General features: G+C 51.6%; 1 protein-coding gene across 3 annotated transcripts in view; it reads right to left on the bottom strand.

Annotated features, from left to right (window-relative positions):
- Positions 1 to 14,302, bottom strand: part of Mgll (monoglyceride lipase) — a 106,350-nt gene that overhangs the window by 15,151 nt on the left and 76,897 nt on the right. For 2 of the 3 annotated variants that reach the window (XM_037203907.1, XM_037203906.1), the window contains exons 4-6: positions 6,813 to 6,949; positions 5,325 to 5,435; positions 178 to 261 (exon numbers count right to left, since the gene is read on the bottom strand). In XM_037203907.1, the coding sequence (XP_037059802.1) occupies positions 178 to 261; positions 5,325 to 5,435; positions 6,813 to 6,949 (332 nt within the window). The remainder of the gene's footprint in view (positions 1 to 177; positions 262 to 5,324; positions 5,436 to 6,812; positions 6,950 to 14,302) is intronic. The other variant, XM_028854273.2, reaches the window with a different exon arrangement.

Here is a 14,302-nt window from a genome sequence, read left to right as displayed (position 1 = left end):
CGACCAAGAGGCGTAGAGAAAGAAGGCATGCCAGCAGATCCCACACCCGGAGGAGCGAGGGGTCAAGGTTCCCAGATGGCTCCTAGAAGCAGCTGTGATCGCATCCCTAAGCCTCAGATACAGTAGCAGGCCAGGCTCCTGATTCCCCCAGGACATGGAGGGTGGGGTCGTGCTCACCCACAGGTGGAATGCATATGGTATCCAAGCCACTGCCACTTCAGCTGTCTTTTCAATAGTGCGCTTCATGATCTTCGAGCTGCTCTGCAGGCATGGACACAGCTGTGGGCCCAGCTCAGGAAGAGGAGACTATGAGCTGCCCACCCTCCCCACAATCCCAACAGGCAAGTCGGACCCAACTTGGTCAACTTGGGTGTAAACTCTGGGGCTGAATCCTTGAGAAAATCTCTAACAACTTTTATTAGCATATATTAACATATAGTCATTATAAGACCTGTTGGATTCTGTAGACATCCCATTCATGTTTACCATGTATTTTGCCCATATTTACCCCATTTTCTCCGTTGCACTTGCCCCCCCCCACCCCGTATTCCTTTTTCTTGCTGAGGCCATTCCTTTCCCCCAGTTTCCACTTCCTCATTATATGTGTTTGCATCCACATGTGTATGTGTGGTACATGCATGCCTGTGTGTATGTATGCATGCATATGTGCATATATGTATGTGCATATGTGTTTATGTTGCATGTGTATGTGTGTGTTATGTATGTGAGTATGCGTGTGTGTGTGTGTGTGTGTGTGTGTGTGTGTGTGTGTGATGCAGGTCTCATACATGAGAGGAAATGTGACATTTGTCTTTCTGGGTCTGGTTTATTTCATTTTACATAGTTATTTCCAGGTCCATCCACTTTCCTGTGAGTGACATAATTTTGTTCTTTGTGGCCGAGTAAAACTCCTTTGTGTGAACACACCATATTTCCTTTATCTGGTCATCTGTCGACAGGCAGCTAGGCCGGTTTCATATCTAGGCCACTGGCTGATCGCAGCGGTGGACTTGGGTGTGCAGATGTCTCTGTGACAAGCTGACTTGGATTCCTTTGGGTAAGTTCCCAGGAGGTTCACGTGGTAGCCTGTTTCTTCATTTGTCAAATGTGGACAGTAAAGCCCACCTTGGAGATTCCTGGGGTGTTTCTCAAGACGGGACCCCTGCAGCGCTTGTCCCTTGATCCTTGCTGGTTAATCCAATGAGAAGCAAACAGCACCCCTAGTGGAGACTCTGGAGAAGTGTGGGGCCTGCAACTTCCGTGCTCTTTTGAGTCAGGATCTTACACAGTAGCTCAGGCAAAGCCTTGAACTCACCACCCTGTCTCCACTTCCAGAGAACTGGGATGGCAGGTGTACACCCCCACAACTAGCTCTGTGGCTGAAGCTCTGAACCCATGACGCAGCCCCTATAAACAGGAACTCCGCTCCTGCCACCGAGGCTGCTCTCCTGATGAACAAGGCCTGGAGGAGGGGGGATGGCCTGAGTCCCTGTCACACCCAGGGGACAGTTCTGAATCAACTGCAGTGCCCATCACCGTAAACAGTAGAGATGTGCATAAATGCCTTTATTGATCCAAAAGGTCTTAACAGCTCCTGCCTGTGAAGAACTTGCTGTGAGAGGTAATTACTGCCCCTTGATTCTGCCGTGGTTCCTGAAAGCTGTCCAGCGTTCAGGAGGCCACAGGATGGCCCATCTGTGATCTGGCAAGGCTCTCTAGGGTCACTTCGGATTGTTCTGGGCAGGAATGCATCTCTCTGGGCAGTTGTTCAATAGAAATATAAATGTCTTGTGCTTCTCCAGTGATTCGGGGCATGCTCTGATGATTCCAGGGTAGAGAGCTTGCTTTCAAGACACAAGTCTAGAAATCTGAGCTCCCAACTCTCAGAGAGCAGGTGCTCATGGGACTGAGGGGGAGTCACACCTAGAGCTTATGGTGGCTGCCCCACTGGCCCATGCAAGGCCACTCACCTGCAACCCCCCTCCCCCCATATTCCTTCCAGTCCACTGGAGTCCAGTGACAAAAACATGCATGGCGTGTTCAGATGGGAAGTAGGATCCGGTCCCAGGAAGATGACCTCGGTCATATTTTAGGATAGAAGGGGCTCCCTGGTTCAGCAGTAATCAAGCTGACCTTGAGGAAGACAATGGACTCACTTCCTCTCCTGTGAATTAGGAGTCACTGCCTGTCCTTACAGGTGGTGTGGGAGAAGCAGTGCTCTGAGACAGATCTCCTGGAGGTAGCCCCTCTCCATACTTTAACTAGAGGCCCTGCAGAGCCAGAAAATAGGGCACCTCAAAGCCCTGGACTCCAGGGACCTCAGGCAGGGGGAGATGGTTCCCACTGATTATGGTCCTGGCAGCCCCAGCCAAGCCCTGCCTAGGAGTTCTGCCTTCCTTGAGGCTCCTAAGAAAAGAAGGGATCTTAGAAGATACTGAGACTGTTGGGGAGAGCCAGGGCAACAGGAGCTGAAACTTGTTCTCTGCAATTTTGGTCTTTAAATTTCTGCTGCTGCCGTTTTCCCTGTGAAAGCACTTCCTCAGCAGAGAGGGCTGGGCGATGCTGTCTTTGTCCCTAGTCTCTTCCTCAGGCTAAATATATCCCAGCTTGTCCGACCGAACACAGCCTCAGTGGAAAACGCAGATGGTGGTGACTGGGCATCCTCCCATCCCAGGGGTGAAGCTGGTCACCTTCGCACACCCATGTGCAAATGAAGGCTGATGTACTATCTGGGGACCAGCTGAGGTTAGGGTGCTGGCTGGAGGATGTAGTCTGAGGACACATGATTTCTCTTCCTCTGTTGGGTTTCATTGTGTGGGTCCACATTCATGCACCGGAGGCCAGTGCCCACCACCAAGCTGCATGTCAGAGCCAATAAATGAGCCTAGAGATCCATGTGGCTCGGGAAACATTCACAGGACACTGTGGGGAAGCTCCTCTCCACCCCATCCTCTAATTCTGAGTCCCAACCTCCTCCACCCCTCAGAATCCCTTCCTGTGAACCCCACCTCACCCCCACAAAAGAGAACAAGGTGGCAAGCAGCCAGTCAGTCATTAAGGCTCACAGGAGCAAGTGACTGGAAATGGGCTGACGTTTGCTTTTCTTTTTCTTTTTTAAAGATTTATATTTATTTATTATTTATAGTGCTCTGTCTGCATGTATCCCTGCAGGCCAGAAGAGGGTGCCAGATCTCATTACAGATGGTTGTGAGCCACCATGTGTTTGCTGGGGATTGAACTCAGGACCTCTGGGTGAGCAGACAATGCTCTTAACATCTGAGTCATCTCTCCAGCTCCTGATGTTTGCTTTGCAGGGAGCTCTAAGCTAGGATCTGTCCCCATGGGAGACTCTGTTCAGATTTTGATGGGGAAAGACCACCAAAACATATAATTAAAATGACAAAACCACACCAAACCCCTCAAAGACCACGCAGACCAACCGAAGGAACACGCAATAATATTCCCCAAAGTACGTGGAAGAACAAACGGTGTGTGTGCACACCAACTGTATCGTGGAAGCTAGCTGACAGCCTTGACTGCTGACCCAATCCCCAAGGCAGGCTTTTCTCCATACCCTTTCCTATCTTTTAGCATTTGAACTCTATGAATTATTCTTTACTATTTAAAATTACACTGAAAAAAAAAAAAAAAAAAAAAGATGTGGTGATCCTCTCTCAGGGAGCCTGTCTGAGGACAAGGCCGTGTGAAGCTGCATGCTCCCAGCAGGTGAGCCACCCTTTGACTGTGTCAGGCAAAGACATCACAGGCTGAAGCCTGGAGGCAGCCACAGACTGGGACGGGGTTGGCCCTTGGCAGGCCAAGGGAAATCTAATTTGTCTTGGTTAATCAGAGGAGACCTGTGTCTCCCTAGAGACCCCGGCTCCTGATTTGACAAGGTGATCTATTAGTACCAATCCTGAAAGGTCACCAGCTCAGAGGTGAGGCCACTGCTGGTCCTAGGTGGAGCCCCAGGGGACCCTGGGAGGAAACCTTGGCGGCCCTCCTCTGGGCACAGCTGCTGTGGTACACTTTATTTAAAAAGCTCTGTGGATTGTCTCTAAGGGAAAACGTGCATTATTTTCTCTGTGAGGGGCAGATCCCTGGGGCTCACATCCACCACTCAACGGCTAATCCTGGCTAAACTACCTCTTCCCAAGCCTCAGTGTCCCTCCCTACCCCTAGCACACTGGTCTTGCCTCTTCCCTGGTCTGGGACTGTGTGGGTGAACACCCAGCTCCCACTTGGCAACTCCTGACACAGTTTGGAGACTTCTTGACGCACTGGCCACAGGTCTCCAGAATGAAGCCTTCCCCTCTAGCCTCTGCCTTGCTTACTCTGCTTGGAAAAGTGCCCTGGACTAACTTGGTCTTGGCTCACAGAATCACAGTCACCGGGGCAGATGTGGAGAAGGCCACACAGCTTTTGCCCCTTCCATGATGCCACTGTACTCAGTGCCTTGTGTGCTGCCTGGGACCACAGACAAGTGCCAGGTTCCACCGACTGGGTCCCGAGACACAGGGGGACATGAGGCGCTGTCATCATTTGGTGGTGAGAGAAGAGGCTGCCTGGAGCACCTGGACCCGGGACACATCACCTCGCCTTCACTCCCCTCCAAGCCTCCTGAGAGCTGGCTCAGGCCACAGCAGCCTCTGCCAGGGCTGGGGCACTCCTTGGGTGCTCCACTCTCTGTGGGGTTCTCAGGCCTCCCAAGGACAGATCTGCACCGAGGCCACCTCAATAGTCCCTCGGGGCTACTGGCTTTGGCTCCTCTCTCCGGGGTGGGGGTAGATTCAGTTCTAGGTGCCTCGTTGCCTCATTCACCTCGTCCAAGGGGGTCAGAGCTCTGGCGACAACGGCAGACACTGATCATACGCGACACATTATACCCAGATTCCAAAACGATGCGTGCATCCACCCACCCGGTCGGGCTGGAGGAGCTCAGGGATGGAATGGAGCCGCCGGGGACAGGATCCTCAGCTGCAGCTCCATTCTGAGTTCGCTTTCTGCTGAGGTTGGCAAACGCTCGGTGACAGACGCTCACACTTGCGTGGGACTTGTCAGCAAACGTGACTCTGCTAGCTCGAGAACGCCTGTGACCTTTCCTCCTCTTAACTTTGGCCAGTACAACATGCACAAACAGGAAGCCTTCTCTTTTGTGTTGGGGGGGGGGGGGCCGGGGGAGACACACCTGACGTCAAACCCTCACACAATAGTGTCTGAAGTTCAGGACCGGCAGTGGGCCCTTTGACACAGACTCGGTCTGTGAAGGGATGCACCATGTTCCAAAAGCTTCTGGGTCCATAAAGACCGCAACATCCTCTTACCTTGAAAGTTGATGCCGATTCTGGATTGGCAAGAACCAGAGGCGAGATCAGGACCATGCCAGAGAAGTGGGTTGGTCTCTCTGCAGCGGCGAGGATGGCGATGGCACCGCCCTGCAAGGTAAAATGCACAGAGTGGCACCGGCTTCTAATCAGTGTGAGCCCGACTCCCTCACCTGTTCCCATGCTGGCCAAGAACCCCAGCGGGGACCTGGAGCAGACTCCATCCACTGGCACATCGCTCGCTCCTTCCTTCCTTCCTTCCTTCCTTCCTTCCTTCCTTCCTTCCTTCCTTCCTCCCTCCCTCCCTTCCTTCCTTCCTCCTTTTTCTTCCTGTTTCTCTCTTTCTCTCTTCCACTCCCTTGCTCCTTTCCTCCCTTCTCTTCCTTTTTCTCTATCCCTCCCTCCTTCCTCTCTTTTCTTCTATCTCCCTGTCCCTTTCCCCTTCCCTATTTTTATTATTATTATTATTATTATTATTATTATTATTATTATTATTTGAGACAGTCTTATTCTACAGCCCAGGACAGCCAGAGATTCATGACAATCCTCCTGCCTCAGCCTCCTGAGTGCTGAGATTACAGGAGTGAGCCACCGTGCCTGGCTCTGTGGGGTTTTTGTTGCACAGTTCTCTTCTCTGCATTTTCCAAGGGCAAACATTTCAGACAGACACAAAGAAGGTTCCTGCGTGTGGGTCACAAATGGAACAACACATTGCTTTCTAGTCTCAAGCCCAAAGCTAGCAGACGCACAATTCATCTATTCTGACAAACTTCAAATGAGTTGTTTCCTTTTTTCAGGGGAGAGTCCAATTATAGTAATGGATGTGTGTGTGTGTGTGTGTGTGTGTGTGTGTGTGTGTGTGTGTGTGTGTGTGTTCAGTAATGATTCCAAAATTCAAGTTCCACAAATAATACCCAGTACTGAGTGAATGTGGATGGTGCAGGAGGAGGAGGTGGCAGAGGCAGTCAGTCTTGTCTGTTTGAAGCCCAGAGGAAATTGATAGCCAGACGTACAATCTCCAACATTTACAGGGGCCAGGCAGGCAAGAGATGGTAAAGACAGAGCCAGGCAGAGAGGAGGTGCCCTGCAGAGCAGCCCCCTGGGTCTAAGCAGTTCTCAGCCCTCTGCTGCTGGCCAGCTAGCTTTCCTGCTAGAAGGAATGGCCTGGGGGATGCTGGGAGGGGGGTGTCATCTGAGATTAAACTTGGTTGGTTCTTGGAGCTAGGAGACCTCAACAGGAAAGGAACTCAAACTGCTTTTAGGAATGCTCCATGAGATGTTCCCACTCACTGCTATCCCTGCAGCCCTGAGCATGAGGAATGGACTCCAGGACCTGGTTCAACTCCTAAGTGCTGGGAGTGCAGGGGACTCCACAGATAGAGTGTGTGAAAAGGACATTCCATCCAGGCCGAGGCAGAGGAGCAGGAGGTCAGGTGACCCTCTGGGAACCAGGCTTGCTTTGAATTCCTCTCTCTGTGGCCTGCTTACCATGGAGTGGCCCAGGAGGAAGACAGGGACCCCAGGGTAGTCCTTCTGAACGGTGTCCACATGCTGCAGCACATCTCTGACAAACACTTGGAAGTCCGAGACCACCATCCTCTCTCCTTCGCTCTGCCCATGGCCAACTGGAAAGAAACGGCAAGAGAGGTTTAGTGCCACCCACCCTCGAACGTCACATGTGCACCACATTTAACCCTGTCCAGTCACGCCTCTCCTGTAAGCACAGAGAGCTTAAGGAACTTGCCTCATCGTGCACAGCGAGCAACACCAGCCAACACCCTTCCTTGGAGGCAGTTTTTTCAAGGAAGAAGTGGGGGACAGGAGGCACACACAGAAAACACCTTAATGAGGCTCAGCTGTTTCCCTGCATCCCCAGCTCCTTGGTCCTTAGAGCTGTGTCTCATTGGTGGCCTTTGGCCGGGTGTGTTCGGTCTCCTGTCTGCAGCACCAGGAGATCACACATCAAATCAAACAAGATGGTCAAGGGTGCTTGACAAGGACCTCAACGCAGCAGCAATAAAACCAGGCCCCATCCTCTGCCTTTTGGGTTTGTCAATCTGTCCCCCATCCTGGCAGCTCACCTCCCCTTTCTCCTCTGCTTGGGGTCGCTGCACTCCCCCCCCCTCCGCCCCGCCCTGGTTGTGAAGGGCATCAGTTGCTATAGAAACGGCTGCTGGCGGCAGTGGGGAAAGTTTGGAAACTCTAAGATGGACCAGTTTACAGAGAAGGTGCCCGCGCAGGAGGCCATGGCTGCACCAGGCTGCCAGGAGCTGGCAGTGTTGCCCACAGAGCCTGGGCCACCTCTTCAAAGGGACTTGGCAACCAGGGAGCAAAACCACCCTTTCCACAGCACAAGTGGGGAGAGGCTAGCGAGCCCAGAACCAAATGGCTGTCCAGACCCAAACTCAGACCCCTATTTGCCACTGAGGTCCCTGGCCTCCCAGCTACTTTTCTGCCAGTGTGCCTGGACAGCAGCCTTCCCACCTTCAGAGGAAAGCCTCCAAGTCCCCTGCCTATCTAGGGTGTCCCCTTGTAAAATGTATTACATCTGCAGTAGATGTGTGTCACAGAAATTGCACCACACCAACCATTTCTAACCAGCTCCAGGGTGTTTACAGCATTTTGAAAGTCTACTATCGACCACCAGGGCATTGCCATCTTCCCAGTGGCCTTTGCGCGGCCTCCCTTATCCCCTCCTCCCGTGCTTAAGTTCTAAGGCTAAGAGTGGTCCTAGGTTTGCAGATGAGGACTTTAAAAGGTGATTCAAATTAAAATGATGTGACCTGATGTGGCTGATGTCCTCATAGGAAGAGGAAATGTGGATGTTGACACACAGAGGGACAGCCATGACAGCAAGACAGTGTCTGCAAGCTGAGGAGGAGCCCAGGGGAGCCCAGACCTTCTTCATCTTGAATTTCTAGCAGCATGGAAAAAGGAGTGCTTGTTTTGTTTTGTTTTTCAAAGATTTTATTTTTAAAAATTCTCTCTCTCTCTCTCTCTCTCTCTCTGTGTGTGTGTGTGTGTGTGTGTGTGTGTGTGTGTGTGTGTGTGTGTAGGGAGTGTACACCTGCATGCAAGTGCCCTTGGGGTTCAGAAGAGGGTATCAGATCACCCCAGAGTTGGAGTTACAGGCAGTTGTGAGCCACCCAACATGGGTGCTGGGAACTAAACCTAGGTCCTCTGCAAGAGCAGCCAGTGTTCTCAATCAATGAGCTGCCTCCCGGGCCCCTTAGTTTTTATTTTCAGGCAGACTCACCAAATCGCTGGCCTTGAACCTACTCTGTAGCCTAAGCAGTCCTTGAACGTGTGATTTTTGTACCTGACCTCCCAAGCAGCTGGAAACAGAGGCATGAACCTCCGAGTCCAGTCTTGGCTGTGTTTTCTATGTCCATTCCTTAGATAACGCACCACATTAATTCACACGTTCATTTTTAAGGCAAACAGTTGCCCTTCAAAAGATCAGTCTCGTGATTCACAAATTAAAGCCGAGTAAAGTTGTGAACATGGAGCGGGGTTCCTCCCAGCCCCACCTTTTTCTGCCCACCCACCCATCTTCCCCTAAATTTTAGCGTTTCTGCCTCTTTGCAACCCCCTGCAGACGTGAGCCTGGTCTAAAGCCTTTTCCTACTCTGAGGCAGCATGAGGAACCCACCTGCAGCTCCCTGCAGAAAGTCAGCCTTGAGATCAGGCCCCTACCCAACCTTTTCCTCAACTTTTCTGTCAAATGTCAAAATTCAAATGTATAAGAACTTTGGAAGAATATTTCCATAAGTATCCACATTCCTACAATCTTTACCCAAAAGTCATTGCCATTTTACTTCCCGTCTGTACACTAAATGTCAGTTTGGAAGAATCTAGAATCACTCTGGTGTGGCTGTCGGGGGTTGCTTTGGTTACATTCACTGAGGTGGGAAGACCCGTCTTAACTGTGGGTGAGATGTTCCCTGGGCATGGGATCCCGGACTGAATAACACGGAGGAAGCAAGCTGAGCAGGTGATGACGATGTCCACTGCTCTCAGCATCTGGCTGCAGATGGGACGCGGCAGCTGCTTCAACTTCCTGCTTCCTTGTCTTCCCCACCATAAGGAACCATAACCTGGAACTGTGAGCCCACAGAAAGCCTCTCTTCCTTAAGCTGATTTCCCCCCCCCCCCCCGACCGTTTTATCACAACAACAGGAAAAGAAGCTGAGGCAAAAACTTGGAAGGACAGTTGAGTCATTCAAGAGTAAGTCACAGATTTTAACAGCTGGGAAATCTGGATAATGACATCAACACCCTTGACCTTTAGACATGGCCTCGAGCCCTGAGGCTTTCCATCTTGGACCTATTTGGGTTGGTATTCCTTTCACATGAAATCACTCAGCTCGGCAGTGTTTACATAAATGCGGTATTCTCCATGGTCCAATCAACCGCTCTGAGTCCCCACACCCGGTTCTCAGTCATCCTAGCAGAAGGCACAAGATCAACTTCCCTCAGATCCTAGATGGTGATGCCGCCCTGGCATTACAGTTCCTTTCCATTTGAATCCAGCCTGTTTCTCCATTTTATTTGTTTCCCCTGATGAGTTCATGATCTACTCTGTCACTGAGTGGTATCTTATCTCTGCCCTCTACCCAGCAGAGCTCACATCCCACAATCCCTCTAAATCATCCCGTCTCCAAACGAGGCTGGCTTTAGCTTTGTGCCTCCACCCATCCCACCACCTTCCCCTGCCCCTTGGTTATTGGACGTCAGCCTCCACGTGACTCGCAGGGTTCCGAGCACAGATGTGTTCCTTGTTCTAAGCTACCCATGCCTGTCCCCTCCTTTTCCTGACCAGCTTCCCAGTGGGGGTTCCTGTGCTCTCGTCTCCCCCTTTGTTTCAGAACGCAGCCCTCATGTTCCAGCCCAGCATTCCTGACTCTGCCGAAGGCTCTCGCTGGCCCTGTGGCCTGCTAGCCAGCACATTCCAAGCCACTTGCCCACAGTTCCGAGACATGCCCACACTTTTCCTGCCCCGCCCCTCTGATCAGGCAGCCCATTGGTCTTGTCATCCTGGCCAGAGATTGAGCTCTTCGAGGCTGTATTTGCTGGAACCCTTCTTAAGAGGAAGGAACACGCACTGTCCACCTATCCATTGCTCAGGGTCTGCACAGGCCTGGCAGGGGACAGGTGCGTGATGGACGTTCAAAGTACTGTAGGAAGAGTCTCCCTTGCCAGAGAGACTCGCTGGTGTGTTTTCCCTAACTGACCTGTGAACAGGATCCTCTGAGCAGCAGCCTCTGAACTGCTGCAATGAGAACTCCTGGCTTGAGCTAGCTCTAAGCTGCAGGCATCCTCCGGGATCCCACGTGCAACCACCACACCCAGCTCAACCATGCTTGCCATTTTCATTTATCATTTCTGTATTTGCAGGCTTTGCTTATCCTGGAGGGCTTGGCCCTGCCCCTTCCAGGACTGGCTGTTACTGGCGAGGTAACCAGTTGCTTGTGGGCTAGCCTTTAAAATGCACCAGCCTGCAGGAAACCACAGCCACAGCCACCACCCTTATCGGCTCCTTACTTGGGGATCTCCTTCCTGTAATCATCTGTAGGCAAAGCGTCAGTTAGGGACAGCCCCAAGCCTGGCAGCCTTGAAGTTATCCTACCCGGCCCATCTGAACCCTGCCCACCCTGGCCCAGCCCTTTTTGTGGAAGCCACAGTGGGAGCTCCCTCTGCCTCCTGACTTCCTGTGGGACCCTACATGGCACATGCTGGTGTTAGGTCTGTGTGCTGGGATTCCAAACTCCTTCCCATAGGCCTGTGTGCAAAAGAAGTTCACCAGCTCAGGGCGTAACCAGAAAGCCAGTCATCCTGTTACTGCCAGAGGAGGAAGACACACTGCCTTATCTCCGTCTACTCAGAGAGCCGCTTCTACCTAGCATCCAGTTTCTCCCAGAAGGAAAACCCGGTAAAGACAGCCTCAGCATGGGAAGGAAGACCCGACCCCACAGAAGCACCTGAGATGTGTTGGGGAGTCTAGGATTCACAGATTTCTTTAAGTCCATGCTACTCAATCCTTGTAAATTTGTATGTCAAGGATCCTTCCATTTGGCAGCTGAGAAAACTGACCCTGGGAGGCTCAGTATGGAGCTCCAGCTATTGGTTGGCAGGAACCTGGGAGCAGGCCGTGGTCTCCCAAGCTAGTGTCACAGCTCAGGGCCAAACCAGGCAGGAAGTAAGAAACTGGGAGATGGGCAGCATTGAGGATGCAACAGGACCTTGCACGCACTAGGCATGGACTAGACCACTGCCTTTCATTTTTTTTTTTTTCATTTTCATTCTCAAAATGAAAATTTATTCCATTGCCCAGGTGACCTTGAACTTTCTGTCCTCTTGCCTCAGCTCCTAGGAGCTGGGACTACCAGCCTGTACCACTAGCCAGGTTCCTCCTCCTCATCTCCAGAGCCTGCAGAGTGCAGGCAGGGAGGCCGCTGGGAATACCCTGTAAGCTTTTGTGCATTTCTGTGGGTCACCATGAGTAAGGGCAGAGGGGATGAGTAGAGATGGCTCCTGGAATGAACTACAGCAAACGACAACAGAGACTCACTGTAGAGCCACTGGTGATGAGCCCTGGGGCTCTGAGCTGCTGGCCAAGTGCCCCTGGGGCATGTGTGGGACCTTGAGGACAGGGTAACTGGGTATCAGAGCTTTAAGATGTCTGATTGAGCTGGAGGACCATTTGGTGGGAGGAGGGTGAGGAAGAGTATTATGGGAAAGGGTGGATGGAAGTCCTGTGGCAAGATCACTGACCTCCACCATGAGAGGTGGAAAGATGACAGATAGGAAAGATGGGGGAGAAGGAAGACAGAGGCCAGACATACCTGAAATAACTGAAATTCCCGTGTGAGGCCTCCCTGGGTTTGGCAGACTACCCAGATCTCACTCTGGAGTTGGCTGCTTGACTTGGTGGTTGCTCTGACTCTTTGCTGCTTTCCCCCAAAACCAACCTTGACCTTGCCTTACTTATACAAGTCAGAACAGAGACAGTGTGTGTGTGTGTGTGTGTGTGTGTGTGTGTGTGTTTGTGTGTTTAATGGAAAATGTAGGTATTCTAGTAGGCTCTCCCACCTCCAGAGGCAAGCCTGGAGCAAGAAGGGTCCCTAGGTGTCAGAATATATTACTTAAAATCCACTGTCTTCAAAGTGAAGGCCTCATCCGCTGACTATGGGACTCTGCAGTGGACCTACCTCCTTTCCCGGACTCCAAACCCAAAGCTCCTCTGCTGGGCATCTGCACAAACCAGTGTCTCCTCATCTCTCACCTCTGTTCTTCTAAAGGGTCCCACTGGACTCTGCAAAGTGGCCTGTCTCCATCTGCCACCAAAGCCAGTGCCACGGACAGATGGAAGGGCTGATGGTGGAACAGGCTCTGGGCTTGGCCTTGTCCCAACTGGACAACTCAGAATAGAGAGAGCCATGTGCCATGGGCTCCCTTACCAGGCTGTCATGTCTGCGTACTTCGCCCCGGCCCAGGCCTCCTGTCTGGGTTTATTTTGGTGAAGTCCACAGGGCTGGGGCAGCACTACAGCTAGCTGGCCTTGGCTTCCAGAGACCATCTGGTTGTCAAGATGACAGGCATTTCCTGCCCCTACGGTCTGCATTCCCAGACGTCCCACAAGAACAGCAGGCACCAGAGGATGGGATACTGCAGGACACAAGATCAAGCCAGCGAACTGGTCCTGAGAACTTCAAGGGGGACCTAGAAGAGATGGGTATGGGACTCCTTCAACCCCAAAGGACAGTGAAGTCCTTTGTCCACGAATATTACAGTGTTTGAGGAGCACAGGGGAGACTTGAGTGTGTCCCTGCTTCTAAATCTAAGGGTTGCCACAGACTCATGAGTGTCCCAGGGATGTACCCACTCCACAAATGCATGGTGTCTCATAAGCTTGATGTCCAACCTGGCACTTCACCCCCACCCTGAGATAGTCATCCAAGGGAACTTCCTGGGCATTGGCTACTAGGACTGAGAATAACTCACAGGCTGCAGTTGTCCCTGGGGCATTTAGACACCACAGCAAAATGATTACTAGATGACGGCCAGGAAAGATAAAGGGAAGATGCACGGGGGAAAATCTCAGAGGAAAAGCATAAGCAGGTAAAAAGCCATCAGAGAGAACTGCAGATGTCGTTCTCCATGTTAGAGAAGCTAAAGTAAAGAGCCTGTGGCTCAGACCCACGCCTCTGAGGAAGCTCGGGGAACAGAAGGCAAAGGAGCCAGCCATGAACTTCCGGTCACTTCCTATATTCGTCTGTTTTCTGTTATTGTTATGAAAACCAAGGGTTTGTGTCATCTCACAGCTTAGAGTCCACTATGAAGGGAAGTCAGAGAGGGAACTCAAGGCAGGTACTGAAGCAGAGGCCATGGACAAGCACTGCTTACTGGCTTGCTCAGCCTGCTTTCTTATGCAGTCTTGGACCACCTGCCCAGGAGTGGTACCATCCACACCAGGCTGGACCGTCCCAAATCACCATTAAGAAAATGCCCCACAGACTCGCCTTATGGTTCAATCTGATAGAGGCAAGATCTCAGTTGAGGCTCTCACTTCCTAGATGACCAAAGCGTGTGTCAAATTGACAAACAAACAAACAAACACTATCTGGAACACTTCCTTGTCTGTAAATGGGGAGATGTCTACATATGTCATAGAGCCACTGGGGGACAGGGCATGGTGGTACACACCTGTGCTCCCAGCATAGTGGGTCTGAGGCTAGCCTGGGCTCCATACAAACAGATACAGTCTGTGAAGCAGTAAGTGAAGGTGCCCAGCCTGGCTGGCATAGAGCAGGTCTCCAACAGCGACAGCTTTTGGCCCCTTCACACTGCTTTCATTCATGAGTCATGTTAGTGGATAGCCTTCTCCCTGGTCAATAGTCTCCTTTCTCTGGCTTGCATTTCAAACACATCAAGTATTTTCCACTTGTTCAGCTCTCCAAAGAGAAGAGAGAGACGGC

The sequence above is a fragment of the Peromyscus leucopus genome, chromosome 3 (assembly GCF_004664715.2).
Source record: "Peromyscus leucopus breed LL Stock chromosome 3, UCI_PerLeu_2.1, whole genome shotgun sequence".
NCBI lineage: Eukaryota > Metazoa > Chordata > Mammalia > Rodentia > Cricetidae > Peromyscus > Peromyscus leucopus.
This window is presented reverse-complemented; position numbering and strand designations above follow the sequence as displayed.